A 26,629-nucleotide genomic window follows, 5' to 3' on the forward strand; every position below is an offset into this window, starting at 1 on the left:
AGAAGCTTTTAATCTGGCCCCAGCCTCCAACAAAATAAGAATACTCCTCAGGGATTTGGGTTATTTCGTGTGCATTAAACAAAAATTCTATACATAAATGATTTTACAAGAGGTGCTCATTCCCAGATGAGCTACTCTCATCAGAGAATGAGCCTGAAGGCCTCAATCAGGGTAGCAGTTTCTGATTCTGGTGGAAATTACTTTTTCTCTGCAGTCAATCCCAGCAGTCACCTCAGTTATCATCTCAAAGAGAAAGTGACTGATTTAGTCATTTTGCAAATCATGACCATGTTTCATTTTTTCCACATTATATTTACTGTATATTTTATTTTTTTCCTTTTTTTTTTTTTTTGTTGCAGAAACTCACAAATTTTAGGCTCGAACATTGCCGATGGCCCTACTTGATACGTCCAGAACCATTTGGCAAAATACCCCACAATGCTTTTTCACAATTGCAATTTTTGTCTTTAAGACATTATGCGTTTTGTATATTTTTGATTAGTTGTGATTGACAATTTGGTGAAGGGATGAGAATTAAGATTTTTTTTTTTCACATTGTTATGACATTTTTTAGGATACTCATTGTAAAAATGCAGGGATAGATGGAGATAATGCATAACTAGTATCAAATTACCCTTTTAGTAAAAATGGAGTGAAAGTTAATACTTCAATACAGCAACCAGAGAACGGAACAGAGTGACAAATCTATTATTTTTAACCTGCCTCATGTTTTCCAAGTCATTACATTTCCCAAGAAAAGAGTTGAGGAACAACATGAGTCATTGGGTGGTTTCCTATTTGGCAAAGCAGTTCCTGGTTGCTGCAGTTATAAAGATGTCCAATTTGCGAGGCAATTATTATAATTTTATTTTTTCAAATCTGGCACGCTAAAAAACTTTCTTGTGTTTGCCAGATTAACCTCATATCACCACTGGTTCGGTCGCGAATAAGCTGACGGCATTACCTGGGGCAAGGAGGCCCCGCCATGAGCCAGCGTGTGTTATTCATTTTAATAAAGTTCAGAAATAAAGTGGCTAAATTTGGATTTTTTTTTCCCTTTCCTTTTCTCTGGAGCACCCCCTATAAGCCTGTTAGCCACCTTGGGGTTAAGCCACCACAAACACAGATGTTCTGTATATTTTCTCTCTCTAGTAAATAAATGTTTGCTTATTTTCCAAATAATTTTAATAATAATTTGGACAAAAACACAACTACATGGTTACTATTTCTTTTAATAGCTATAATCTTATAGTTGTGTCAACTTCCATGATATATGGTTTTCTATATCTGTTTTGGTTCCGATTTACGTCTCTCTTGGTTCATTTTAATTCAAAATATGACAAAAATTCCAGAGGTCTTTATTTTTATCCTGATGCATCTGCTCCGGCTGCGTCTCTATTATGGTTTAACATTCACTTGATGACGTCTTTGGAATCACATAGTTCCACAAGAATAAGAAATTTGTTTGTTCAAAATGACCTATAAAATAGAGACATCCAATTTGGCCAAAGATCACTTCTTGATATGATAATGCAATTTTAACTCTTTAATTATTCTGACCCTTTGGAAGACCCTGAGTGCAGAGTCTGCGGGAAATAATGAATGATTATTAAAATGTAACCTCTTTTTTGTAGCTCACATCCATTGGGTAACTTGCTCTGGATGAGTGTGGTATACGTTACTCAAAATAGCCTCAATGCAAACGATGTGAGCTTCTCCTTGAGGGCTTGGAATTTTTTTTTTTTTTTTTCTCCACTATTTTGCCCATATTTAGTTTATCTGGAGTGGGAATGCATTTGTCAGAGGTGGACACTCAGAGAAAAATTGGTGCAAATACTTCACACACCAGCCAGCGCTCTTGATACTTTCTATATTCTTTGTTCCACTGGATGCTGTTAACCTCTGGCCACTAATGTGGGCTACTAAGCCACGGAAACAGCTTTAGCCTCTAAGCTTACTGGGCTTCATTGCATCAATTAGCTCATATGAAATAAGGTTAAAATACTCAAGTTCTCCATCTGCGACCTACAGCAGCAACTGAAACTTTCCAGCACGCCCCTTCTGATATTTCACATGACTTCTACGTGGGATGAAAAATGCGTTCGGAGATCTGCTCGGGCACATCCTTGATATTTTTTCGCATTTAAAATGTGACCTCACTTCTTGCACCAGTGCAAAGATTATCTTTTTTTTTTTTTGACTAATGTTTTCCATTCAGTCTTTTCACTTGATTAATGGAGCAAAGGTGTCAAGTGCATCTGCTCAAGCTGTGCAGTTAGGTACAACTATGACATCTTTTCCGTTGCATACATGCTATTTTACATTTCCACTTTACCGCACTGTCTTCTACTCAAGAGGACCTGCAATAATTTGATATACTTAGATATTGATATTTCTGATCTTTTTTTTTTTTTTTACAAACGCTATATATGAGACACAGAACGTATACATTATCGGTACTATCAGTCTTGATTTTTTTAAGGGTCTAAAATTAACACCAGATTGATTAATTACAGCAGGAAACAAGCTCTTATGTCTTAATCAGTCATTAAAATGCACAATTTAACCAGCTTCTATCAATGCGCTTTGCACAGAGGAGTAGCCTTAATATTGATACCAAAGTCCATTTTGCTTATATTACTTTTTTTTTTTTTTGTTTTTACTGAAGCAGCATTTTCACCTCAGAACTTTTAATTGAGCAGTTTAAGACGGTTTCTTCATTTCTAGTACAGTGATTTGCCCGCGACCCTGCTTTGCATCTGTTAGGAGTAAAAACACCGACGTACATAGAGGTTTAAAAACATGGCTCACTTGATAAGGGTAAAGCGTTTGTGCAGGCGTCTCTGCCCGAGTTTTCCTCTCACACTAATGAATGTTGCGGTATTTGACTTGGACTTGTTTCGGATGAGTTCACTGCAGAGGCAGTTTCACAAGAAGCTGCTCTCTTCGGGGAATGAGCCTGAAGGCCTAAATCAGGGAAGCGGCTTCTGATTCAGCACCTCTGGCCGACAGCGTTGGGCTTATCAAACCTGGACATGTGGGATTTTTCTGTGATTCAGGCAAAAATGATTGGCTGACCGACACCATTTTAAAGCAGTAAAACGTCTCTCCGATCATTGAGATGTGGCTTCTTTCTCTTTTCTTCTTACCAGAGAGAAAATTAACTGTGACGCTCATTCAATTTCCAGATTGTAGGTCTGAATACATTTTTGTGGATTAATTCTTACAGTTTTGAGTGAGACACACTTACAGTTAGCAGACCTTGTCTGAAGGAGACTGAAAAACCTGATAAAGATAGTATTATTAATGGGACTGTAAGAGGAAACACTGAGAAAATCACATACTGAATTGCTTTCCTTCATTAAATAGTCAGGTAAGATTGGAGACATTGATGGAGGCTGTCTGAAAAAAGGGAAATATGGACTGTTAAATGATAAATCAATAAAAATAGATGAGAACAAGATATGTTTCAAACGTGCTTAGCGTTGGACAAAATTGAACTATTGTCATTTTAATGGTCACATCATCAATATACAACAAGAGCAAGATAAACAATGATAAAAATATGTTTTTTTTAGAATGCTGGTCATATTTGAAATTAAATGAAGAAAACTCATTCTTTGTCAAATGAAATCGATGTTACATAAACTGGAGAGGTGCGTCAGCTCAGTCGACTCACTGGCGCCCCCTAGTGGCCGCATATGGAAAGAACGGTGTCATTTCACAGTAAAATCGCCAAAACTCAGCAAATTTACCTGAACATTTCAGGAGGAAATAAAAAAAAAACATTGAAAAAATAAGACGAAATTATATTATATCGACATTTAGATTACCTTTCCCCCCCGCATGTTCATGTAAATCAATATTTAACTTTTCCGCACTTCGCTGTGACTATTTTTTTTTGCACGGTGCAGGAAGATAGAGATAGATAGATAGATAGATAGATAGATAGATAGATAGATAGATAGATAGATAGATAGATAGATAGAGGGAAAGGGGGAGAGAGAGAGAAAGAGAGAGAGAGAGAGAAATGCCTTCCTCCCTCATCCCATCACCCGGGAGAGGAAGCTCCATGTCCGCCATTCCCTCCCTCCCTCCTTCCCTCCCTCCCGGCCTGGGCTTTGACGTCATGCATGCTCCTGCTCGGTTGCCATGGCAACATATTTCCCTACACCCCCTTCGCTCACCCCTCCCTCCCTCCATCCCTCCATCCCTCCCTCCCTCTCTGCTCCGGTAGGTCCACCATGGTACAGCCAGCATCTTGCAGCACAATGGTTGCAAGGTGGTGAGCTGGGGGGGAGAGTGATTCAGCATCAGTGATCCGTCCATCTCCGCTTCTTTTTCTGTTTTCCTTTGCACTTTTTTTTTTTTTTTGTTTTTATATTTTTTAATTTTTTTTATTTTTTTTTTGAGGCTGGGGGGGGGGGTGTTTCTCACACACACCCCCGGTGCCACTACCGCTGCCGCCGCCGCCGCTGCTGCTGCTGCTGCTGCTGCTGCTGCTTCTCACCCACCCCTCCTCTCCACCCAAACCTCATCCATCCCTCTTCGCCATCTTGATGAACATTTTAACGTTAAAGGCTCCAGCAACTACGATCACCGAGATGTTTCCCGTCGGGATATTTTGAGAGAGGACTACCACCGGGACCGGGATCGTCATCAGCTGGCACGGAATGGTAAGCCCACCCACCCCCATCCCCACCTCCCTCTCCCCCCCCCACGGTGGGTTCGGGGGACGCGATGCTCGGACCCACGGTCGCCCGGAGGGTGGACTGATGAATATTGATCGTGGGAGGGGGGGGGGGAAGGTTAATGAAGTCCACCAGCGATGCCTCGGTGGGAAAAGGGACAGACCCAAAAACACCCCCCTCCCCCTCCTCTCTTTTTAACGCATTCACATCCTGCTTGTTTTTGGAATGACACGAATGAGCATTGATAGAAGTCCATCAATCCTGCATTTATAACCACACACACACACACACACACACATACACCTCCATCACCCCCCCACACCCTTAACTTGAGTTTTGAGAGAGAAAAATAAGCCTTTTTTTTCATGTTGATTCCAAAATGAGCAGATGCGCTGTGCATATTTGATTGAGAGGGACAGGAGGGCTGCAAGCGGATGATGGATAAAGGGCTGCTCTGCAAAAAATAAAATAAAAAAACTAAAAAAACAAGAGCCTTTCCACTGGAGGCCTACATGCAGAGTTTGACCCTCCTCCTCCTCCTTCTCCTCCCATCAGAAGTCAGTTGCGCACCTTGTGCATTATGCAGCGCATCACTACTTCACTGGGATGGAAGTACATGATGAGGTCCCACAGAGGTGCACGTACTTTGCTGCGTTTTAGGGCCAGGTGGTTTTAATGTGCAATGTTTTTTTTTTTTTTTTGTGCTTTTAGTGATCACACCAGGAGGTTGTGCTGCAGGATTTGAGCCATATCTCCAGATGGTGCCATTAAAAGTGAATTTGCAAGATGTGGGCAGTCGTGTCCTCATGCGTGACACAATATCTGCCACGCGATGGAAAATCACAAGGCAGATACATGAAAATATTAATAAATCTTTTTATTTCTGCCCTTGGATTGATCCAAAATATATTAAAATTTGTGATAACCAGCATTCAGAGGCCTTTACCAGTGCCTTTTATAAATACATTATTTCAGCAGTTTGATTCGAATGATAATTCACTGTTACTTACAAGTTAGTTAAGTAGTTTATTGAAAAAGGGTTATTTTTTCAGCAATTTTGAGGTAAATTACTGCAGATTGTCACGTAATTCTAATCAAATTTCTGCATGTTAATGATTTCTACTTAAAAGACCTCTTATGAGCAATTTACTGGTGTTACTTAGTTATGAATGATGAAATAGCAAAAAATCACTGTAGAATAAACCACCAAAAGACGTTTTTATCAGTCTTAATGCATTACATCAAGTTAAAAAAATTATTATAATTATAAATACATAATTAAATCATATATGATGTTTGGATTAACTAGATTGATATTTTGCCAAGGGTTTTTTTTTCATTCATATGTTGACTTCATTTGCAGCACATCTGCTTTGTTTTGCTCATCCCCCCTTCCCCCTGGTTACTGGAAAGCTGTTTATTTGTAAATTGAGCCAACGGCACATTTGCAAATTCCCAGTTGTCTGGATTCTGAAAGAAAAAAAAAAAAAAAAGAAGAAAAACAAAAACAGTTTTAGAATTTTTATTTTATTTTAAATTTGACTCATTGTTTGCTGTGCGGTGGAGTCAGGAGATGTTTTTTTTGAGTTGTCACAACAAACTCTCCACGTTTCAAACAGGAAAGAGAGGAGTTTAGCACTGTGACCTTGGCTCCTGAATTATTCAGAAACACGCTCCCATGCCTGTGAAAGTGCTTTGAGGGGAACACTTAACAATTAAACAAAGCCTTCTCCACGTGTTTCTGCAGAGGCTGAGGAGATGGACAGCTTTCTTCCTATAGATAAATAGCCCTGCTATTATGTGACGGACAACGCGGCTTGCAAAAGGGCAAAGTTGTTTTAGGGTGGGATTGTAACTCCATTTTTTTTTTTTTTTTGGTCGACAAAGGGGACAGCTAGGAGTTTTGTTCATTCACTAGAAAAATCAGCAGACTTTCCAGCCGCCGGCAGACTTTTACTTTGAGGCAGATGAAGCGTGTGCTTTAATTCCATTTTGTTTATCAGACGTCGGAGTATCAGTGTGCTGATCCTGTGTTATGTAATAAAATAAGGCCATGTAATGAGATGAGATAAGCCAGGCAGGAGTTTCTTTGCATCAAAACAGAAGTGGAGTCAATGAGAGAATGACAGGAATGACATGTTCTGAAACGAATAAAATGTTAAAAATGCAAGGGTTCGGTGAATTTGAGTGAAATAAAAGCGTGGTATTTTCTGCAGGAATTTGCATGAATAATGCAACTGTGTTAGAAAAACAGGCTCCTTTTTTGCAGGAATATGTGACTTATGATGGGATTGATGTTTTGAGAAAAAATACCACGGCGTTGTCTGCATAAACGCTGTGAGGCTTTGTAGACAGTAAGAGCAGAATTTTGCATTCTACCTTTGAATTACCGAGTATAATCTAGTTTAGTTTTTTTTTTCCATTATTAGTATTGCAGTTCAGTTTCATATAGTCATTTTCAGATTATTTTGATCCTTTAACAGAGTGACTATATACACTCTGGAATTTAGCACCCAACACCCCAGGGACTGCACGAGGCAGTGTTTCCACCCAGCAGGTTCTTCTGCAGCTAATTATTGGGAACTTAAATCCAGTTTTCTGAAATCAATTCTCACATGTGCTGTTATCCTGCACCTAGTCTAAAAATAGCCCTGGTTGTGCAAGCGTCTACAGACTCCTATGTTGCATGACAAATTCCATGTATTTGTGCTATGCTACACTATCATTTGTCTCAAAAATACTTATTTAGATAATGATGTCACACATGTATCATATTTGAATATAGTAATCATTGTGTTTTCTCACAAGACTCCCATTGAGATGAATCACATTTTTACAGATAATTTAAAATGCAAGAAATACACATTGGTTAAAGATTTATGTTTTTGGATTTTAATGTTTTTTTTTTATTTATTTTTTTTTATATTTTTTGATATATTTTTATTCCGCATTTTTTGATATATATATATTTATTTTGATATTCAATTGATTTTAATGTAATGCAATGCAATGCAATGCTACATTACATTGTAACATCGTACATTACATTAAAACCAAATCCCAGCAACATAACCAGAGGTTAATCTAAACTAAAAATCTGACATTTTTAATCAAATAAATGTGGGTAGATCATTGGAAATGGTTAAGGTTTGCATTTTCCTGGTATTTATAAACCAGAGTCAACAAAACAAGAATTGTGCACTCGCTGATCTGTGACACCACTGATGAACATAACACAAATGAGGCCACTCATTTAAATTCTTTTACAATTTTTTTGTGTCATCCGAAGCCTCTAATTTGCCTTTTACACATATAGCCAGGAGTGACTTTATATATTATTCTGGAAAGCCCATAATACCTTTAAAAATCTGTTTTTCGAAACAAGCCATAAACTAGTAGCATCTTATCATTGAAACAGATGTGCATGACTTCCCTGTTTTTATTTTCTATTTTTTATTTTTTATATTCCTTAAAGCAGATAGGAGAAAGAAGTGCTGTATTTTGGGTTCTATCATCAAAATATGCATTGAAAAGTAACGTCCCATCGGCCAAACCTGAAACCTCTCGCTAACGTCCAGCTGCAAATACAATTCATCAACCTTCCCTCTCTATAATCATCTCTACCATGGAAGAAACTTCACTAAAAGTCACTTTTACTTTATTTTGTGTCCTTATTTCCTCATCTAAGTGTAACCACAAATTTAGTTTGAGTGTAATGAATACAAAAAATGAATCTTACAGAGCAGGACAAAGAAAAAAAAAAAGGATATAATTAAAAGCCTGGATTTGCTTTTTAATAACAGATTTAAATAAACCCCAAAGTCAAGCTTTCATTTGCTCTTGGTGGGTTAAGCCAAGTGTCATTGAAGGTTTTCTTCCGCTTGTGTGGGGAATTAAGACGCGACTTATTCGCACAAAAAAAGGAAAGACCTGACCATGCTGCGTGACACAGATGTACCAGAAACTAGTCGTTTTTGGGAAAAAGACGTGACTTTGTTTAAATATCGGTCAGGTCCGGGTTATACATTCAAGGTGATTTGTGTCTTATAATGCTTTCAATACTCATTGATGAATTTGAAAAAGAAAAAGAAACAGTTTCAATGGCGGTTTCAATAGAGAAGACGAAGGTGCTAACTTTGTAAAATGTTAATGACGAGGCCGCCATCTTGTGAGGATGCTGGTGAGTAGGAGCTACAAACCGGAGGCTGATTTTTTTTTTCAAAATTTCCATCACTGTGAGAAATCTGTGGACCTTCAAGAACAAACATACCGGTATTGCGATCCGGTCAGAAAAAAGCATGATGGCAGCGGCAAAGAAAAGCAAGAAGCCATCCAGTTCATCACGTAACATTTGGGGCGAGCTGCCAGATGCGTCATGTATCAACTAATTCTCCATAAAGGACTGTTTAGGCTTAGGAGCAAAAAAAACAAAAACAAAACAATTGAGTCATGATAGAAAGATGTAAACAAAACTCCAGGATTTGCTTCTACATCCCTTCTGGCATGTTATCATTCAGAACAAATCAGCCTTTGGTTCACTTTAACTTTAAGAAAGGCTAATATTGTGAAGGATGATCTCATGGTAAACTTTGTTAGTCATTATTTTGTGATTAACGCTGATATTACTTCCAATATGGTGCAATTTTTAAAACATCTCGTGCCACCACGTAATGCAGTCTTCAGAGGTCGCGGTCATGCGTTTATCATCGGTAGATCTCCTCGCCTCTACTCGAGTGACATGACGTCGTACTACAGCCCTGGTCTATCTGTAAGACGATAATAATAATAATTATTTGTGGGGCATGAACAAAGGCTGCGGGACTTCTACGCGCTGTGGACAAAGAGTGAAATGTGCCCGAAGAGCGACGCACGGTTACATAAGTGGATTTGATCTGACGAACACGCAGCTTTTATTTGTGGTGCACGGATAGCCGGGTGCAAGACTTTAAGCTGTGATGGTGTGCATCCCAATCAGCTCACAACACATCTGTGAAGAGTCACAAAGGGTCACACAGGAAAGCAACCCATCACAAGATTGTATAGGGGACATTAATTCCTGATATCCATTGCTTGGAATGACACTGGTATCATTACATTTGCTTCCGGCTAAGTCACATTCGAATAAAGTATCAATAAACGTTGATCGATTACATACCAAACAGGCATCAATAATCCAGTTGTTAAGACGATGCTTAGATTAATGTTTTAATGCAGATTAATGTTCGTGACCCAACAAGCATGTTCTGCTGCAAAATGTGTCAAAAATGTCAATTTTCAGCAGTGCGGAATTGACACGTTGTAATAGGACCTCCACAAAGAATTACATGGATTTAAAAATAAAATAAAATAAAATAAAATAAAATAAAATAAAATAAAATAAAATAAAATAAAATAAAATAAAATAAATACAAAAACCATCAGGAAATTAGCATGGACCTTGGTAGAGACGTGGACCAAGAAGCAACCTTTTTAATTTCAGAGTTGTTTAGAATTCATTTTTACTGGTTTGGAATATTCTCTGTCAGTATTTGTCGTGGATTTATGTTGGGGATTATTCCAACCTCTCTGTCTGAACACATATCATCGTATTTGTTTCTCAAAACTCCACAGCGCTTTTTTCTTTGCAAAATCATTGGAAAATACTACACCAAAATTTTCAGTTAGACCTTCACTAAAGAATAGTGGAACCGTTTCCTCATTATAATGGGGGCGCGGCATTTGTCGACTGTTACTCAAATAAAGGAATTTTCAGTCTAGACAGATTTAAGGATTCAAACAAATTAAGAGATTAACCATTAGACTTCTAAATACTATGCCAATATTTTTTGATATTTTCATTTTTTAAATATATTTACAATATTTATATTATATTTTATTTACATTATAACTGGTGTGAAAAGTTGAGCTTTTTCTGTTAAACCTATCCTGATGCTATTTGAGCAGATAAACAAATTTTTTGGACCTTGAAATGAAATTATATATATATTATATAATTATATATATATATACACACACACACACACACACATATATATATACACACACTATATATATTATATATATATTATAATATGATAATATATAATGAAAATAAAAATTATATATATAATATAATATAATATAATATAATATAATATAATATAATATAATATAATATAATATAATGTAATATAATATATATTTATATTTTATATAATATATATATTATATGTTTTTCATATATATTTACATATATATATATTTTTTTCCTCATTCACTGTATTTTTTGCACCCCCATCCCCCTCAAAAAACCCAAGCAGTAATGATCGGACGGTTGTCCATTCTTGCCGATGCTCTGAACAACCCCTGCCTAACTTTTCTGTCAATTCAATTTCAACTCCTATTATCGCCGTTTCATTTATTTGTGAATGGTAAACTTAGCGCTTGGCATGTCTGTTAAACAACTTGTCATGCTTTCTTAACAAGGCCCCGTCTTGTCTCTCGACATTTTCGGGTTCTGCTGTACAAGCACCTCGCTGGAGGTCCGCATCGTCCTGGTGCATCTCTCGTTTCATTTTCTCAAAAAACATCTTACGTAACAGGCTAGTTTACACACACAAAAAAAAGAAAACGCAGTCGTCTCAGCAGAGTGCTGCAACAAAATGGGTTTCAGCTACAGCGAGATATGAATGCACTCGAGGCGACGCATGTTATTACCATGCACTTTCACAGGAGAAAAAGCCTGGTAAGCAGGTTCCCAACATGCAGTCTGGTTAATTCAAGGGAATCAAATAATGCCAGCAAGAAGTGGGAGAGACGTGACGGACGATAAGTACATTTCAGAACCGCGGAAACAAATCAATGGAGGGAGTGTTGAGATTCACACAGCCTGTAGATGAGTCAGAGCTGTCTTGTTTTCTAGGCTGTGCCTGCAGTTTGAAGTGCTTCCCCCCCCCCCTCTCCTCCCCTGAGCCCCAATAAGAGGATGTACCGCCAATGGCTCGGGCTGCAACGGCGCAGGCAAAAGCTGCATGCTGCAGGAGAGGCTGCTGAAGCGAGCGCTCACAATGAAGCTTTGAGGGAGGGGGAGGGGAGACAGTTGCAGCCAGGCTGGGAGGCTGCTGGGAGGAACGGTGGGAGCGAAGGAGGGACAAAGGAAAAGACAGGGATCGGGGAAAATGCGGTCTCTCGTTAGCGCGGTGGACGGAGGAGGGGGGGGGGAGAGATGGATTTGTGACATTTCCAAAATGTGTTTAATCTTGAACGCTTGAGAATGTCAGCGGGAAGAGAGGGTTGGGAGAAGAGGGGGGCGGGGGGAGCGAAGACGGAAACAATAACAAATTGTGCAGTATCATTACACCTCCGGTGCAGTAGCAGTAAATCAAGCCAAAATTAAGTGAGCGCGTAATGCATCGTCTGTAACTGAACTTCGCTACTACGATTCTCCGGAGGAAGAGCTAATAAGGAGCGGGGAGGTGAACCGGCGTGGTGTCCTCATGCTGGTTTTTGTCCAGTGCTGAGTCAGTAACAGTCAATGAGGATGGTCACTTTAATCTGTTTCTATAAGAGGACCTTTTTAAACCAATGCCATTTTGTATTTTTACATTTCTGACACACTTTTGGTATGAAATCTTCTCTCGATTTGTGCACATCGTCGTAGAATGGTCCTGTGATAACATGTCACTGTGATGCATTACCTGATATATTGGTTTCAGCTAATATGTGCTTTGTCAGATTGTTTGTTTTTCATAAATATCGTAAACCTGTTTCATAATGTAGTGTAATTACCTGGGGAAAAAAAAACAAACGACAGTATGGGCTCAAAAAAACACTTGATTCTCTAAAGTCACAATTTGACGGGTTATTTCAAAGTGACGCGTTTGCAGTGCGGTGTGATGATGCATCCTTACACTAGCGATAAAACCGAAACGTTTACGCGACGCTGTGCTTGCATGAAAGGTGATATACTTCTGATATGTCACATTATTTAAATGCGTGTCATTAGTAACGTTGACAAAAACATTTTGGATATAAGCAAGATAAACCTGCTTCTCCGGATAATAAACTCCAGATAGAATAATTGGGAAAAGGTCTTTTTTTTTCTTATTCTATTATTCGCCATTTTATTCTTTATTTTTTTTATATTCTATTTTGATTTTTCTCCACTTTACTATGTGAGCAGGAGTTGCTTTCAACAAAAAGCAATGTTCCCCTTGGGATCAATAAAGTATTCTGATTCTGATTTATTATGTAAGAAAGCCTCAGCGTGGAACACAGAAATGCACTACATCATTTTGTTATGAAGCCACGATTTAAGACGCACTCAGACATACATTAGACTTTTGTGTCTTTTTCAAACTCTGTTTCACAAACAGAAAATGGCACAATATTTCTTGAATATGACAAACATCCAATGTGGTCGGTGCAGTTTCCCATGCTTTACTTTTACATTTCTTCTTATGTACATTGTTTTTTTTTTTTGCACCAAAACTGTGTTTTTCAATTTGTGCCTTCCCAGCTGTCCAGTCAGACTCCCAGATCTGTATCTAGCTGTTGTTGGACCTCGTCTTTTAGTGCGCTGAGTGGTCCTGCCATTGATAGCGAATGTAACACAACGCCTAGGAGCCAAACAGCAAAAGCCAGCCATTTCTGCAGCGTGCGCGTGCACGTACACGCACGCGCCCACAGGACGACTCATCATCGGCAAGCCCTGGAGATTAATGCTCTGCTGTATCGGTGATATGCATTAGCTCATTCAGGGTAATTCAGATCTCCTTTCAGTCAGTCTGCTCTTTACTTTCGTCCTTCACGGTACCGTTGTCTCATCACCAGGCTTTTATTGGACTCTTCGTAAATGTGCATCCGCAAATATTCCAATATCTGCAAATATAAACCTTCCCGTTTGCGGGTGGGAGTGTCGCCTCCAGCAGATGGGTTACCGTAACTGTGCAAGTACAAGTTTATCCGCTGCAGGCGATTTTGGAATTAAACAAAATAGTTAAAAGCGGATCCTAAATGTTTGCATCACAAGAGGTGAGGAATTCAACAAAACGCAGATTTTTGTCATGAAGATAATGACATTTGTAAAAGAAACGGTATTTTGTGTGAGATTAAAACAACGGATATCTGCAAATCACTTCAGATTCTATTGCAGTGGATATAATTTTACACAACTCAAATTGAAAAACAAATTTGTTTAGAATGAGTTGTTTAACCGGAGGACAAAATCCACTATCAGGAGGAAGCTTAAAAGTGTCATGTTGGCTACAAACAAATATGCAAACCTATTGTTTTTACAAAAGATCTACAAACGTATTATGCTTTTACAGTGAGCTGTGAATATTTGCACGTTATTATTCGTGATTTCGTGAACTATAAGCGTATGTGAAGATTCAGGCCTTTGTTTGTAAAACACACCTGCACACGACACGTCTTTTCTTTGATTCTTTTGTGTTCAGATTTAATCTGGTTAAGTGTTTTCTGATACGTTCTCCCACTGGATTCCAATCAGTGTTATTTTCATCCTTAACAGAAAAACCTTGAAAATGCACACTGTATGGTAAACGACTAAAAAAAAAAAAAAGCTCTTAACAATCTTGCATTGCCCTTCATTTATTTTCAAACATTTTATTATGACTTCATTATGGCGCAACCAAAACTAATTTAACCAAATATCACCACGAAATGACCTCAAAAAATTAAGCTTAGAAGGAATTACCCAAAAATGAGCAAGATATAATAATTTACAAGATATTCCCCCTCTAGTGACCTCTTCCAAAAGTTTTTTTTTTTTTTCTGTGTGTGTTTTATAGCCTCGGCGTTTATAATGAATTGCTGGAACAATCATTAAAATATTGGCAGCTTCAGGTTTAATCGATAAAGCCAGCCCTGCAGCCTGTGCCATCACTGAGAGAAGCATTATTGAGTCATACCAGTTGCATCGTCATGGGAAACGTGCAGAAAAAGTCCTGGAAAATGATGATTAGAAAACGCTAATGCACTGTTTGGTTGTTTTTAATGTTGATTGGACGGCTTCATTTGCGTCTGTTCTGGTGCTCTGATCAGCCAGACCGTAAACTATGAATCCTGGATGCAGTAAACACATGTACGGTTACAGCTCCGGATAAAACTACTTTTCTGCCGGTTCTCAATCGTACATTTCGCAGGCTCGTAAATTTCGATACCGGAAAGTGCGACCTCGACGTTATTCCCTTGGAAGTTTGCAAGATCTTTACTGCAGAGAGCCTAAAACTCATTTACATCCCACAGAAGTCGCCGTGTTTTTCGACTCTGACGCAACAACAGAGCAACTATAAAGCTTCAAAAGAAATATAAGGTGGGGGGAAAATGTTTTAAACATTATTGATAGCATGTGTGAACTCGCCTGATGCGAAACCTTATTTAACTGATACCTTTGTTTCTGCCACATATATCGAATGCCATAATTAGAAGGCGTAACAAAACAATGAATAATGGCTGCTGGTGAACTTCTGCATGCTTTCTCTCATCTGAACTCAACCCAGGCTATATTTTCCAACAACAAAAATACAGTTTGTATAGAAACATATACTTAAAAACATAAGTGTAGCTTATGCTGACATATTTGTTTACCATTGAGAGTATTGTTATAAAATTGCTACCATTTCATTCAAAAGAAAGGGAAAGACAATAGTTGTCCAGCTGAGGATCTTTCAGGGACTTGAGTGAACAAATCAAATCCATCAAATCCAGTTAGACATTGATATAAGAGTAAAAAAAAAAATTTTTAAGTTCAACACAGTGATCAGTTTTCAGTTCAATTTAATGGAAAATCCAGAATTTGTGTATCAAGACTGTCCATATAGACCAGAATTGGGCATTTTATGGCCTGTTTGGCTTTTTTATCTGGCTATTTTCTTGGAATATTTCAATAAGTATTTTCAATCAATATTGAATTTAAAGCTCCTTATTTTTTCCTTTTGTTTAATTTTGTATGGCTGATTACAGACAAAATCATATCGGTACATTTATATGATCATTCATGATTTTAAAGTTGAAATAAAATGTCCAAAAATTTTTTAATGCAATTTTCATTTTATTCAATTTACATGACACCTAGTTGGCCCGTGCTTAAAAATTAAATAAGAAATGTGGCCCGCTAGCTAAAATAATTGCCCAGCCCTGATATAGACCATAATTTCTGGACTATTTAGCACACCTGAATATAAGTCGCACCGGCCAAAATATAAAAAAATAAATATATGTGTTCATATATAGGCCGCATCTGCTTATAAGCAGATATGAGATATTTACACAGAAGCTTCTAATTAAATACATACCGGTAACATTCACAAATACGTACTGGAAATGCTTTTTTTTCCTGTGCCTGTAACACGGCTGAAGAAAAAGATCAATAATAAGTAACAAAAGGAAAGTCCAACCATTTTCAACCCCGCTTTGTCCTGCTGCAGCTGATTGCGATCTTTGTTCCACCTGCGCATTAAAACCATGAAAATGGTCTTCTTCGGTGTCGGTATTGAACGGCTTCAGAATTTCACGGTAATTTAATTGGTCCGATGTGACGAGGCTAAATGTTTTGGCGGCGTGAAGCTTGTTAGCCCCAAAAAAATCCATAAATTAGTCGCATCGTTCTGTTCAAAGCATGTGGAATAAGTAGCGGCTTATAGTCTGGAAATTATGGTAAAACAAAAATACAGGTATTACAGTAACGTGTCCTGGTTTTCACATTTTGTTAAATTTACTCATTCACACACACACACACACACACACACAGTCTTGCACGGATGTTCATAGCAGGTTATGTTATTTTTTTAAGTCACCGTCATCAAATTCAAAGGTCATTTTTAACAATTTAACAATTAATTTGCGTGAAATTAAATCCCGTGGTGTTTGCCTTGTTTTTACAGTGAACACAATTCAAGCGTCTCAATATTGCGATGGATATTGTCATATATTGTATGACACAATAAATTTAAATTTAAAATTTTTAGATTAACGTCAGTCTGAAAAATTCCTCCTCAATCAAGCTGAAGGAAAAAAGCCAAGCGTCCCCCCCGCCCTTATTTTTCTGCTTATTCAACGTCTCTGCGAGACTCGCCGACGGGTCTTATTGTGGTCAGAATGATATATGAGCATTTTATGGGATGGCACTGAGTGGAGTCTCGGCTACAATCGGAACAGCACTTCAGCCTTGACTCTATCAGCAGAATCTGGTCAGAGGGCACAGAATACACTCTTTCTTCTTCTGTCAGACTTACAAAGAAGGAGAAATGGATTTGTCATTTTAATGTGAACTTTCACTGAGCTTTTCATTGTTTTCCACATTTTAGCAAACATGCTCATCAGAAAAAAAAAAATGACGTCCATATTTAAGTGAACTTACTCCCGGCAGAATAGTCAAATCAAGCGAATTTAGCCGTCGGATCAGCGTGTTGATGCTGTTTTTTTCCTCATGTTATCACACGGAAATAAATGATAAATACATTGGTTTGTTGCAGGGTGGGCAATTAGTTTGGCTGGCTGGCCACTTTTAATTTTCAATTTTTATGCACAGGAAATTGAACAAAATGAAAATTGAATTCTAAATATTTATATTTTTTGGCATTTCATTTCAACTTTAAAATCATATAAATGTACTGACATTATTTTGTATGTAAACATCCATACAAAATTAAACAAAAGGAAAAGATAAGGGGTTTCTCAATTCAATATTTATAGAAAATATTTATTAGAATATTCACAGAAAATAAATGGGCGGGCTTGATAAAAAAGCAGAATGGGACGGATGTGGCCCAGGTCTGGTTTATTGTAATGTATTTAATGGTTAATATGAATTAGAAAAATATGTTCCTTTGGAAGGGTTAAGCAAAAGTCAGGTTTTCTTCAGGGGAAACAATTTGCTTAATGGCAGCAAAATGCTGACCTGTTTTACTGGATAGGAGAAGTCGTTACCAAACATCCAACTCCTTTTTTTTTGGCACATTTCTTGCATTTCTTATACAAAGCGTTTCATTCATCACAGGCCAGGGACTTCTCTGGATGCAAACACACCAGTGTACGACCACCTGCCGGTTTGCTGTCAGAGACCCAGATTGTTGTTACGATGTTACGCACGGAGAGCCGTCGAAACTCTTCAATGCCGTCGCGCGCTTTGCTGCAGGTGTTTTCACTTTTGGCTCGAATGCAGCTCGGAGGAAGTGAGGATCCGAAATAGCGTCGGTTTTTCGACCGAGAAACAAACGCGCGATGCGACAAGGACGAAAACGATCCGACGCGGCGCCGATAAGTCGCTTGCTACACGCGCCGCCAAACCGACTCATATCGCATGCAGACGTCATCCAGGTGGTGTTTGAATCATCACGACCTTTACGGTTACAAGTCAAACATTTGTTCGTGTGAGCGGTTTAAAATCATATGTACACAGATGGCTTCTGATTTACACGGCAGATAAAACTTGCTAGGCGTCGGGGCCGATTCACTGTTGACCCTGTTAGACGATTATCCTATGCAGTTGGTGGACAAACATACAAACGGCTTGAAATTACTGCCGCGAATTGAGGAAATTCAAATTGCCACGCAAGTACAAATTGATTTTACAACTTCCTCCCCTTCTCTGCTGGGCCAAAGATACTCTAAGAAGCCCTTTATTTTATGGCGCAATCTGTACAACACCATAGTTCAGGGGTTAGGAACCTTTTGGACCGAAAAGCCATAAAAGCCAAATATTTCTGATTATTTTTCGCCGAGAGCCATATAGTATTTTTAGCGTATAATAAATTAAATATGTCTTACTTTTAATGCGACCTCCGGTGCTGCATAGTTTCATAAATGCAATTTTATCACTGCATATTAGACGTACCGCAGAGCCAAAAGCAAATTCCTCTGTCGATGCAATCATTGTTTTTTTTTTCCCTCTTCGACATCTTTTCCATCTTTTCCTTTTTTTTACAAGGGTTGAAGCCGATAAACTAGTTGGCTATCTGATAAAATTGATTTCTTCACCTTCACAATGACCCGGACCGATGGGTGACCAGTGAAAATTTAGCTTCAAAAATAATTTCTGTTTACTTTAAAATGACACAGTATTATGAAGAAATATCCGTTGCAAACTGATTTTTTTTTTTTCCCAACTCAAAATTGTCTTGAGATCCATATGTCGTCACCACCGCTGCCATAGTCGGATAATGTATAATTTGATATGTTGTGATTATTAGACATTTTTAAACCCTCAGTGCTTCACCTATTGATTTTTTAATCTGCATCTTAAATGAGCAGAAATGTGCTAAATCAACGAAAGATTGGCGAAACAAACAATATGATTTTTGCAGATTTTTATGTGTGTGTGTGTGTGTGTGTGTGTGGTTCAGACCTTTAGCTCACACATCTGCAACTCGCCTTGCGGTAAAATATTTGATAGGCTTATAAGCCACCACAATGATACTGCATGGGTCAAAAGTAAAACATCATCTCAAATAGGTCGAATCCAAAATCTCATGACTGTGTGTCCCACATTTCCTTTTTAAAGCTGCTGGGCCTCCCTTCGGATTTAGTGGCTGCAGCGAAGCTTTAATTGTGACACTATTAGCGGGCTGGTGGAACTAAATGATACATTTTTGTCCAGAGAGTTCTGGATTTTCCTTGCAAAAAGGGAATACTGCAAAGCTCCCCCTTCACTAAAATCCTCCTTTGAAACCCTTTTGGAATTTCGTGAAATGAGAACACGCCAAACAAATTGGGGGGGCATCAGTTGGGGCTTCATAATGACACGTCGGCTCTCTTGTTTCTCATATTTTACATGCTGATATTAATATTGAACGGTGATTTTTTTTTTTTATTTCTGACTGTATGATCATTTGCACAATGGAAGCTTCAGTACCTGGAAAACGTGTGAGATCAAATACGGCTCTGCTACTTAATGTGGGAGACCCGCTCAGGCAGCGCTGGCTAGGAGCCGAGCCCTTTCTTGCAGTGTTTTGAAGTGATCTGCCAAGAAAAGGCCCAAAAAATCTGGCAAACCTACATTTCACACTGTCCCTGCATCAGGTTTGAAGCACATGCAAAATAATTGCAATTAATTTAAAATGACCAAATTAAAATTGTACTTTTTCCCTAGATGACCCCCTATATTTTAAACACACACACAAATACATATATATATATATATATATATACTTTATTTATCCCGAAGGAAATTGTTGTGCCAGCGTTTCAAGTAAAACATAACAATAATAAATATAGTTCTGTTATAAATCAGGTATCAATTATAAATATGTGCAGTTGTAGATATAGATATATATGCATATATACAGATAGATATCGATATATAAAATATTTTGGGGGGATAAATTGTCTAAACCAATTGTTTTTTGCAGGAAACCCTGCAAAATAAAATAATACATTTTTTAAAGTACATAGGAAACTGCAATGGATTATTTTAATATTTGAATAAAATATTCTACAAAATTGAAAGAATTTCAAACAATAATAAATATATTTCAGTTATGAATCAGGTATCAGTTATAAATATGTGTAGTTGTAGATATAGATATATATGCATATATACAGATAGATATCGATATATGAAATATTTTGGGGGGATAAATTGTCTAAACCAATTGTTTTTTGCAGGAAACTCTGCAAAATAAAATAATCCATTTTTTAAAGTACATAGGAAACTGCAATGGATTATTTTAAAATTTGAATAAAACATTCTACAAAATTTGAAAGAATTTACCCCAAATGATATCTCTATTTTTGAGAGATTTCTCATTGAATAAAATCAAGAAATAATCTGAAAAGTCAGTTTTTCCATCTTTCTTCGGGGCACTGAAAACAAATAAACTGTGGTTACGATCCTGGGAGGAAAGGAAAACATAAAAACACATTTTAACCTGAAGGGGACTTTAAATCAAACTCTCCCTTTATGTTCATTCCTTATCGTTTACACAAAATTGACAAATCTCTTATACAAATATTTTATTCCTAAAAGCATCAGGGGAACATCCCTCAGCTAGCGTTGTGAGAATCCATCATAGATACTATCAGGCTGAGCCTTGAGAGATTAATAACGTCTGATATGAGCTAGCTGTCGTAAGAAACAATTATATTTGTCCACATAATCATCAGCGGTATCAAGAATAAAACAAAATAAATCTATGAAAGAGGAAAGACAAAATAGTACTTGGTCAGTATTCAGCGACTATATCTGACTCACTGATCAGCAAATGAAATGCTGCGACGCACCATTTTTTTCTGCAGACAATGAGACTAGATGTTTATCAGATGCCCTTTAAAAGAGCAAGGCAATACTGCAGTCAAGTGAGGTCTGAATATCTCATACCTGACAAGCAAGCTGTTGAATCGCCGCATTTAAAATGAAAAAGCAAATCACGCCAAAAAAGTCAATTTTAGTCTCCTTAAATCAAAAGAATTTCCCTTTCTTAATCAATCCATATGTTTTGTGGATCTGTAAAATAAAATGAAGTCGCGATAGTGATGTCAGGGAGAACCCAGCTGTGAATGTTCTGACAGAATTCATTAAAATACGGGTCCATTTCTGGCATGTATGTTGAACACTAACCGGTAGGCTGTAATACTGGTAGTTAACCGCTAGTTCCTGCATCCACCTTGTTCACCAAGTGATTTCTGCGTGCGTTCATATTGAGGTCCCTAACTCTCGTTTTCTTCCATTTGTGTCTTGCAGGTATTTATGAGCAGACATTTCTTATATAACTGCAGCCAACCGATCCTGGATGTGAAGATAGCCTTTTGTCAGGTGTGTGTCCCTTACAGGTAAAAAAGGTACAGTACTCATTCAGTTCCATTTCCTATTCGGGCTGCTTCGTGTCTTCGTGTTGGATCCTCACAGTAGAAAGCAAAACTGTTCATTTGTGCTTCTCATTTGATGAGTATTAAGCTTCGTGTTGGTAGTTACTTGAATTTAATTTTAATTCATGTTGGCAGTCCCTCCTGCATGATCTAATCCAACGTTGTTTAATTGTGATGTTTCCAGGTTTCTAGGTCGCCATGGCAAAGACGTTCTCACTTCTGTTATGAATTAGAAACAATTTGGCAATCTATGAACCCTTTCTACTTGCTTAATATTAGCCTCTGCTTGGCTCAAAGCTCTGGTTCCCTGAGATAGTCTTTTTGAAAAATAAAAACTCTTAACAAATTATGGGACCTTTAAGCCTGAAACCATGCGACCGAGCGGTGAGATTTTTTTCCAAAAAACAAAGAAAAATGAGGTAGAAAAAAAGCTAAATCTGGGATTAACCAAACAGTAGACAAATACATCAACATGAGTTTCCCTTGAAATGAGCATCAGTTAATGCCTTACAGGATTACATTATCCTGCATTCAAGAAGCCTTAAACTGAAGGGAAATTGATCTTTGATCGCCTAATCTCTTTATTTCCCAGTAATTTACTCGTGTCACTTAATAAGAACAAAGCTGGGGGGGTCATCGTCAGAGTAGAGTTTAATACACGACAACCGTTTGTCCGCTTTTGCACGACCCACATTTTTAGATCCCGACATCATTTACTTCCTAGTTTAAGAATATCAGCCAAAAGTTGAAGATTCTACATGCAGTGTTATTTTAGTTTCACGATCGTCTTTGGAACCAAACGTTGCCTCGTGGTTCATCCATGATGGCTTCATTGCGGAGAACGAGTTTCCCCCATGGGGATTAATAAAGGATTTATTATTATTATTATTATCATAACTTGGATGCTGAGAATGTCAACATTAATCTTGCTGTATGTGGTTTCCTGCAAGCTTCAGATTCGTCCCGTGCTTTGCATGAGTTGTCTGCATCAAACATGCATGAGCGCGAGGTCAGAGCTTCCAGCTTCACGTTGGACGCCAACTTGAAGTGGCTGCATTGTAAAGCGTCGAGTCCAGTCGATGTATTGAAATAATTAGATCATGTGCTCGGGTGACTTTTCAAGAATGTTGACTTAAACGCGTCACATCCCGTACTTTCATGGCGTCCGGTGCCGTGTTTAGAAACCCAAGTTTAGGCAAATACTTTACCGCCGCTTTGTTTGTTTTGTGAGTAATGTTGAAATGATCAGCTATTTAATTATCCCTCCTTCCTAGTAATTACTCTGCCCGAGTAATTACACTCTGACTTATGTAAACACATTTTCACTAAAGCAGTTTCTCAGATGTTAACCGTTCTACGTGTAACGGTTTCTGTTTAACTGATTGAATGGAAAAAATATAAACAAACGGTCTTATAAAAGCGTAATGAAAACACATATCAATTTGTCTATATAACTTGTCGGACTTATTTTGATTATGATGATTTGTTTCGTGATTTAAGTGCCTTTTCTCCATACAGGGTTTTGGAAAACAAGTGGATGTGTCATATATTGCCAAACATTACAACATGAGCAAAAGCAAAGTGGACAACCAGTTCTACAGCGTGGAAGTGGGAGACTCTACCTTCACAGTTTTAAAACGCTACCAGAATTTAAAGCCCATTGGCTCCGGAGCTCAGGGAATTGTCTGGCAAGTACTCGCTATTTCTATTCTATCCTAGATCACACCAAAACATACTTTGATTGAGTCCTTAGATACTATTTACAACACGATTGTCCCGTTTATCTTTTGTTTTGTTTTCTTCCGATCATCTTACTGATGTGCTTACATAAATGGTCTGAGGATTCATGATAGCATACGGCATTTGAGGAGCAGAAAAACATACCGTCCAATAAACCTCTTCCTTTCCTTTGGGCTGCTTCTTCCATCTAACCCTATTCTCTGTATTCTATGTATAATATCAATATCATTCATCCCTGCAGAAGTATGACGCAAAGTAGGAAAATGCAATTTATCGCTGAAGAATCAGTGTTGTTATCAATTTGAATATACTTGGAATGAACAGATGATGTTTTTGACCTCAAAAGCAACGGATAGGAAATGTGTTTTCCCAAATACCCACCATTGTGGTTAGAGCACTTTTCTCAACAGTGTTAAACATGTATAAACACTGAAATTAATGACGGGGAAAAACAAAACTACAATAATCTGAATGGGACCAAATAGGAGCGCCATCAAATAAAGAAATCAAATAATAAAGGACACGCATGCAAAACATTTCCCAAGGCGTACACTAAGAGAGAGGGTTGCGGAAGAGATGTTTAAATAGCATGTGAGGTGCCCGATCGCTCTCGGACACCAGCAGTGTCTCGGGAGAAACCAGCAGGCTTCCATCTGCTGGACGTAATGGCTGAAAGGACACACAGCGGGTCAATAAATCAGAGGCGTGAGGAGACGCCTGGCGGTTTAAAGCCTCAAAAGTAAGCATTAGGATTTTTAAATCAATGTAACAGGGGGGCCGGTGGAGGGAGGAGAGCGCCGGTGTGACGTCATCTTGCGTCTCAGTTCCAGTAATGAGGTTCCCTATTCTACACCATTAGTGATACCTAATTGGGAATTCTATAAATGACAGTAAACGGTGAATTATCATCATCATCATTATTGTTATTATCATCATCATTATATGTACTGTAAATCTATGTATATTATAAGAGAGTTAACATTTTGAACGCAACGATTTTGTCGCACATGTTGGAGAGGAATCACAACAGTAATAATAATGATGATTAATTAACAACATACAGAAACAACAACTGCAACAACAACAGTAATAATAAACATTTATTATTATTTATTGTTATTTAATGTCAACACTGATAAAAATAATAATTATTTATTTTATTTTATTTTATTTTATTTTATTTTATTTTATTTTATTTTATTTTAATTTAATTTAATTTTATTTTATTTTATTCTATTTTATTTCATAGTTATTATTAAAATGATTTTTAAACAATTATTGTTGTTGGTATTATCATATACTGTATATCGATGTATATTGTTAAAAGCTAACTATTTTGAATGCAGCATGTTGTTGCGCACATTGGAGAGGATCCACCATATCAGTGTAGAAGCAACAACACAAGAGGATTAGGCAAGACAAAGATGTAAACATTCAGCCACAGTCAAACTTGCAAATTATCAAACCCCATTGTGGACATGATATTTAAATACAAAATTACATTTCTATATAAATGAATCAATTTGGAATTGATGGACTGTTATCTTAAATGGTTTTCCATCACAGCATCTTTTTCTACTATCGGTTTACAGCTGGATGCTCACTGCTGCCATATTTTCAGAAAACCATTGCATTCTTAAGGAATAAATGTAATATTACGCATTCGATATAAGGAATCACAGCCACTATATTTACATTGATCATTGTTTTAAGATAAGATAAGATTTCTTTTCCTTTGTCACAGCAGCGTAACAGTTATGATGTCAAAAAAAAAAACAACAAAATAAATATGAATATAAAGATAAATAGAGAGACAGAAGATAGCAAGACAGCCACGAACAAATAGACAGCAGCTAAATAGACAGCAAACAACATCAAGGAACAGCGAGGGTGAAAATTACAAAACCAGAACTAAACAACAATATAAATAGAGTGACAATAGCGATGAGTAAAATAAACAAAAATAGGCGGAATGTGTGCGGGCTGGGACAAACAAGGATAAGAAAGACAGAGCAGAGTTAGCGCGTGACGTGAAAAATGTTTAAAATGTTTCACGGCATCCGTCCGCCCTCATTAGCTCGCCGTGCTACGAGATGAGACGAACTGTATCTGAATGCTCAGAATATGGACGGCGAGGCCAAAAGGGCCGTACAGGATGTGAATCCTAAATTCCCGACTGCAGAGAGAGAGAGAGAGAGCTCGGTAGAGTTCGGCGTCATTGTAATTCAACTCACAACTGCTGAGGCTTTACTTTAAAGGAAGATACATTCCTTACGTCTGAAGTGCACAACCAAACACTTAGGCTTTGCATTGACTGCCTGCTCGCCACATCGAAAAATACATCATTTATGATCCGGGGTGGACTTTTTTATTTTGGTTTGCTTAGCTTAGAGTCCGTGGATTCGTTCGCTCCCGACACCCGAAGAGCCTGTCCTCCGCTTGCCCTCCTCCATTGTCCTCGCTTTGCTTTTCGTGCCCTTCTCTCCTTCTGGTGTACAGCAATTTTTATGGATTTGCAAAGCGGCTTGGGCAGGCTTGAACGGCTAATGCTGGGATTGTGCCCATTGGAGGGATGTTCTAGAAATGGACGGCAAGGAGACGGTGCAAATCTAATTTAACCTGCTCTGTTTTGTGTTGCGTGGCTCTGTCTACAGCTGACATCTGGTATCATATGCTGATAGCATTATCACAACGTAGCTGCATAAAACCCTAACCCTAAAAAAACACTCTAATATCCCACGGATCACGGAGCTCAAATGGGGTTACGGTTCAAAAGTAATCGCATTTTCAGGGTAACAAGGACACCAATTTACACTCCCTTTTTTTCTTGTAAACTATCTGCAATGATGCTTTCCCTGCATTACGTCAAGCCTAACACCTAACCTTTTTGTAACTATGGAAAATGGCAGGTAATACGTCACGTGGAAAAATAACATGAACCAATCGGCTCTGCAAACTGTGCAATATTCAGAACTGTGCAATATTTCATTTCATAACAGCTACACTACAATTTTTCCTTTTCCTTTTTTTTATCATACTATTGTGCACTCCTTACCTCACTTGTTACTAAGACATTTATAGTTTTATCACTTGTTTACTAAGACACTTTATAGTTTCACTGAGACACTTTATAGTTTATAGTTTATTTTTATTTCTAATTCTGTCTTTTTTTTTAAACTTTTTTTTTTTATTATTTATTACTGTTAAATTTTCTGTAACTCTGGCACAACAATTTCCTTCTGGATTAATAAAGTTGTTCTTATCTTATCTTATCTTATCTTAAACGAACGCATAACATGAAGAAGTAATTCCCTTGAAGCCGGTTTAATGAGATACAAGTTGCATCTCTGCAGCTAAAACACTTTGGAGCGTTCTCGCCCCCAAACACCCCG

At 37.7% G+C, this 26,629-nt stretch overlaps 1 protein-coding gene across 24 annotated transcripts in view; it reads left to right on the forward strand.

Moving 5' to 3' along the window:
• The first annotated feature begins 4,203 nt into the window (after positions 1 to 4,203).
• mapk10 (mitogen-activated protein kinase 10) overlaps positions 4,204 to 26,629 on the forward strand; it is a 47,684-nt gene continuing 25,258 nt past the window's right edge. For 8 of the 24 annotated variants that reach the window (XM_086152004.1, XM_086152003.1, XM_086152002.1 and 5 more), the window contains exons 1-3: positions 4,204 to 4,676; positions 21,373 to 21,470; positions 23,016 to 23,185. In XM_086152004.1, coding sequence (XP_086008130.1) covers positions 23,064 to 23,185 — 122 coding nt within the window. In that variant the 5' untranslated portion in view covers positions 4,204 to 4,676; positions 21,373 to 21,470; positions 23,016 to 23,063. The remainder of the gene's footprint in view (positions 4,677 to 21,372; positions 21,471 to 23,015; positions 23,186 to 26,629) is intronic. The other 16 variants (XM_086151995.1, XM_086151996.1, XM_086151993.1 and 13 more) reach the window with 3 other exon arrangements.

The sequence above is a fragment of the Fistularia commersonii genome, chromosome 9 (genome assembly GCF_037954325.1).
Source record: "Fistularia commersonii isolate RoL2024-O1a breed Wild chromosome 9, RoL_Fcom_v1.0, whole genome shotgun sequence".
Lineage (NCBI taxonomy): Eukaryota > Metazoa > Chordata > Actinopteri > Syngnathiformes > Fistulariidae > Fistularia > Fistularia commersonii.